Source organism: Ctenocephalides felis, unplaced genomic scaffold (assembly GCF_003426905.1).
Source record: "Ctenocephalides felis isolate EL2017-DRISC unplaced genomic scaffold, ASM342690v1 CF-g0.4_SCAFFOLD_03571, whole genome shotgun sequence".
Classification (NCBI taxonomy): domain Eukaryota; kingdom Metazoa; phylum Arthropoda; class Insecta; order Siphonaptera; family Pulicidae; genus Ctenocephalides; species Ctenocephalides felis.
Genome location: NW_020539725.1, coordinates 45504242 through 45509060, shown reverse-complemented (window position 1 = coordinate 45509060; position 4819 = coordinate 45504242). Strand labels below are relative to the sequence as shown.

At 28.6% G+C, this 4819-nt stretch overlaps 1 protein-coding gene across 1 annotated transcript in view; it reads left to right on the top strand.

Annotated features, from left to right (window-relative positions):
• The first annotated feature begins 4291 nt into the window (after positions 1 to 4291).
• LOC113386132 (fasciculation and elongation protein zeta-2-like) overlaps positions 4292 to 4819 on the top strand; it is a 7281-nt gene continuing 6753 nt past the window's right edge. The window contains exon 1 of the mRNA XM_026623934.1: positions 4292 to 4299. Within this exon, the coding sequence (XP_026479719.1) occupies positions 4292 to 4299 (8 nt within the window). The remainder of the gene's footprint in view (positions 4300 to 4819) is intronic.

Genomic DNA, 4819 nt, shown 5'->3' with positions numbered 1-4819 from the left:
AATAATACGTATAAATTTCGTTTACATTTCTAAGCTTACGCGTCTCCGTGCAGCTAAAGCAGTACGATTGCTTTGAAGAAGAAGGTTCATTTCCAAAATATTTCAAAACAAAGAAAACTTTTTTTTTCAGGTTTTGTTCCAAAAAAATATTTTTTTTCAAAAATTTTAAATTTCTGAAAAATCTATTTTTTTCAGTTTAAGAAAATTTTTAATCTTTTTTTTAAAAAAAATGTTGGTACAGGAAGTTCCAGCAATTTGCCTTAAGGCACGATGCCATGCACCACTAGTTTATTGTCGCCTTTTTCATGTACGTTAACATATTAACCCTTTGCATCTTGTACCAGTAACTTTTAACGTAAACGTATATCCTGAAAACGTCCTACTATACACACAGAATAGTATCAGTAAGAACTGATACTTAAATTTATTTTATATGAATTTGTGGACATTTAGGAATCCATATTTATAATAAAATTTCAAAATTTCAAAGAATAGCGATTTTTTTGAGTTTAATTTTTTTTTTCTTTCTTTTTTTTTTTTTTTTTCTTTTTAACTCAGTTTTATTTAGCAATCAGAAATACATACATAAAGATTCCTATGAGCTAAAATGACAATATTTATGAGTGATGTCTAAGAAGAATTCCAATGAGAACTTCTCAGTTTTACAATTAATATGATATATTAGACCTAATCTAAGACTAAGTCTAAGGGCCATTGTCGTTTCAACCTCCTAATGCCAAAAGTTAAAGAGTTTAATTTAATGTACTTTTTTCAAAATGGATTAATAGTAATGTCTTTAGGATCTACCAGATCAAAATTTGACTGAATCGATTCATGGGCCCATTATGCCGTAAAATATACCAATGCTATGTCTATGTTACGCGGCGTTTTTCATATAAAATGGTACTAAAATCTGTCAAAATGCTATGTGGTTGCTGTGCAGTCAAGCGTTTTAGATAGAAAACTTAGATAACGAGAAAGAATCTTAACATAAGTGCATCTATCTGATGTTTCATAATAATACATGCGAACAGTTAGATTTTATGAGTAAAACGCCTGATCGCAATGTATTTTGACAGTTTTTAGTACAATTTTTTATGAAAAACGTAGCATAACATGGCCTTGCCATATCATTGGTCTATTTTACGGCAGAATCGACCCATAAATCGATTGAATCAAATTTTGACCTGATAAATCCTAAAGACATTACTTCTCATTTAAATCAATTGATGAATTGACAACATCAAATAGTGCCGAGTCGATTAAAGACATGATATTGATTGTATTTGCGGTCGTTTCATTTAAAGCGATTTTAACTAATTCGTTATTATTTAAAATGGAACATGGATATAAATTAACCAGCCAATTCGTAAACAGGAATTACTAAAATGACTGAATTCGTGAATTGCATTTTAAATACACCTATCCTTTTGTACGGAAGATAGGTTCCATAAAAAACCGTGCTAAACGAAAATCACCATAAAATAGTCATTAATTAACGCCAATGGCCTTCAGATTTAGTCTTAGATTAGCTTCAATATAACATTATCTTTTTAATTGTTAAAATAAAAAATCTCACTGGAGTTCTTCTTAGACTTTACTCTCAAATAATGTCATTTTAGCTTATAGGAATCCTTATGTATTTCTGATTGTTGAATAAAACAAAGTTGAAAAAAAAATTGACACTTTTCAATCGGATAAATAACACATTGAACGAAAAATTAATATGAATATATTTAATATTAAACACATTTAATGAATTATATGAATATTATTTTATTCCAATAAAAAAAATGATTTGCTCACTTTGAATGAATTACGCTATATACATAAACAAATTTTAAAAACAATGATCCTTTTTGTTTTGGTATTTTAAACAAACTATCTTAAACACACATAAAATTTAGTTTTGATCATAAAAAGGGGAGTTCCCACCCTATATACATATTTTCATCTAAGACTACTAGAAATTCGTAACTATAACATACATTTTGTAGTGTTGTATTTTGATAGTAAAATATTTGGACTGTAAAATATTGACAATGTTATTGTAGATGCAACTTTTGTCACTTGTATATAATTAAATGAGTATGTATCTATAATAATAACTTCAGTTGGTGTTGCAAACTTTCCAATTTTTTCTCGATGCTAATGTATTACAACTCGTATTTATCAGGGGCAATATGGGGCAATGACGGCAATAAACGTAGTTCAATTGATGTTTAATTGAAATGCTCTAGAGCCGTACACAAACACGAACATATGATTTGCATTGTTGATAGCGGCAAAATGAACTAGTTTCACAATGTAATGGATCCTGATTATATGTAAGGGTTGTTCTATTTTATTGGGCGTAGACGTAGGGTAGGTATAAAAGATGAAGATAATATATGATATTGCACCAAAAATAGTTTCCAAAAAATGCATGTTCGTTTAAATATATTACATAAATTTTTCATATAATATACTCTACATATTTCCTCTTATTACCAATTAACCAATAGAAATGAAAAAAATTTAAATAATGTGTTATAAGACGGAAACAATCATTTGTACTCAAGGAAATTAAATTTATCTAATCAGTATGCTAATTTAGATAGAAAGCGTTTTTCAAGATAGGCTAATCTTTGCACTTTCCTAAATACATTTGCATATTATCGTGAAAATGAAATAATCCCTAGCATGTAAGTAAGTTTCCTTTTTTACTGAATAATCACTTACATATAATAACTTTCCTTATTGGTTGATTAACTAAGATCGGATATAATATTGTTATGCAGTAAGTATCGAAAAGGTGGCCAGATATTAAAAAAAATATTTTTTTTACAAAAAGTATTTATCATAAAAGAAAGAATAGATAGATTACACTTTCGACACATATTTAAGAAAAATATTCAAAGTTCTCCTGGATCCTGGAAGAGTTTTGGCAAGTAAATCATAACAAATTAAAAAAAGAAATATGTTGAAAAAATTAAATTAACATTGTTTTTCAGTCATCTTGAAAACCGGACAAGATAAAAAAATCCGTGCATTTATTTTTGCAAATAATTTAGAGGCAGAATTATCATTCATTTTCTAATAAAATGATTCTTTTAACTTCCCGTAGGATAAGTTATTGTAATGGGCCGAAAATCGAAATTGAAAATTTTTACATTTCTCGACGTTTTGAAGGTTTCTGAACTTTTTGGCATATCTCAGAAAAAATGGATGTGTGTGTGTGTATGTATGTATGGATACAAATTTCCATTCACGTTTTCGGGCGCACGGATCAACCGATTTGAATGGGTCAAAAAACATTCGATTCCTATTGATAAGGAGATGTGCTGATAAGTTTTTGGCAAAGGCAGGTCTAGCAGTTACGGAGATAAAGAGCAAAGAGTGGAGAAAATAGAAATCGAGTTTTTGAGAGGACGGAGCATCCGATTTGAATGATCTAAAAAAGCATTCAATTAGTAATGATTGGGAGAAGTGTTTTGGCAAATGCAGGCCCAGCCATTTCGAAGATATGGAGCTAAATGTGCAAAAAATGGCAGTTTTTGAGAGAACTAAGCATCCGATTTAAATGATTCAAAGAACTTTCTGCTTGTCTTAACAAAATAATTGATTTTGGAAAAAAAAATTGTTTCAACTTTTATTTCATTTTTTTTTCAAATTTTTTTTTATATATCGAATATGATTCAGATTTTATTTTTAATTTTGACTACAGTTCTAATATACTTTAAACAAATAATTTCAACTTTGCAACTTTCAGTTTATATAATTCTTATAAATATTAGACAAGGTTACAATATTAATAATAATCTATTTGAAATCATTCAGTATTCCTCGTTACGGTATGGGAAGTTCCAGCAATTTGCCTTAAGGCACGATGCCATACACCCCACTAGTTGCAATGTAAGATTGCATATCTTTATTGTAGAAAATATCAGATTACACTGTTGCTTTAAATATTTTAGGCGAAATTGCAAGTATGATTTTTGATATTTAATTTATAATTTATTTTGTAAACTTCAGATCAGTATCTTCATTTACTTAAAATACAAAAACGGTTTGCTCGTTTCATTTGTACTTTTTGCTCGTGGAGCGTTACCTTTCTGATCATTGCATTGTATAATAATTTGTCTCACATGCTTTGCATAAGTGATACATAATTTGCCCTAAAAAATTTCTAGGCGTCGGTCATTGTATTCATCGGTCATTAACATTAATTATCGAGTTGAGCATTACCACATCGGTATGAAAAGGAGACCGACACTTTTGCCGTCTGAAATGTTTAGCAACTATAGCAGGCATGGCCAAGTATTAGAACTTTAGTCTATTCGTCATTCAAACTCATGTTGAGTCCCCGCAAATGCGAATTGTTTCTCTTTGTCTATCAACTCATTTTCAATGTAAAAGTAGACAAAAGCATATTAATGTTAACCAGTGGTGTTGTGCTAATATTTTTTTTGTCGGAACGCTAAAATTTAAAATCCGGTTCATACACCGGTTAAAAAAAATTGATATATTTCGATAAGAACTTACAAATCTAATATATTACCTTCTTATATAATTAACTCTATTATATACAGCTAGTCTATACATTAAATTGTACAAGTATGAGGGAATCATTGAGTACATAATTTATATTCTTTAATAACATTAATTATATTTATTGTGATATTATTTGTATTCATTAATATTTACAGGTATATATTATGATATAAAAGTACTCAAGATTTATTACAATACTTCATAAGACTTAACCTAATAATATGATAAATAACCTATTACCTATCTTACTATACTATATTATTGTATATCATAGGTAGATATCTAT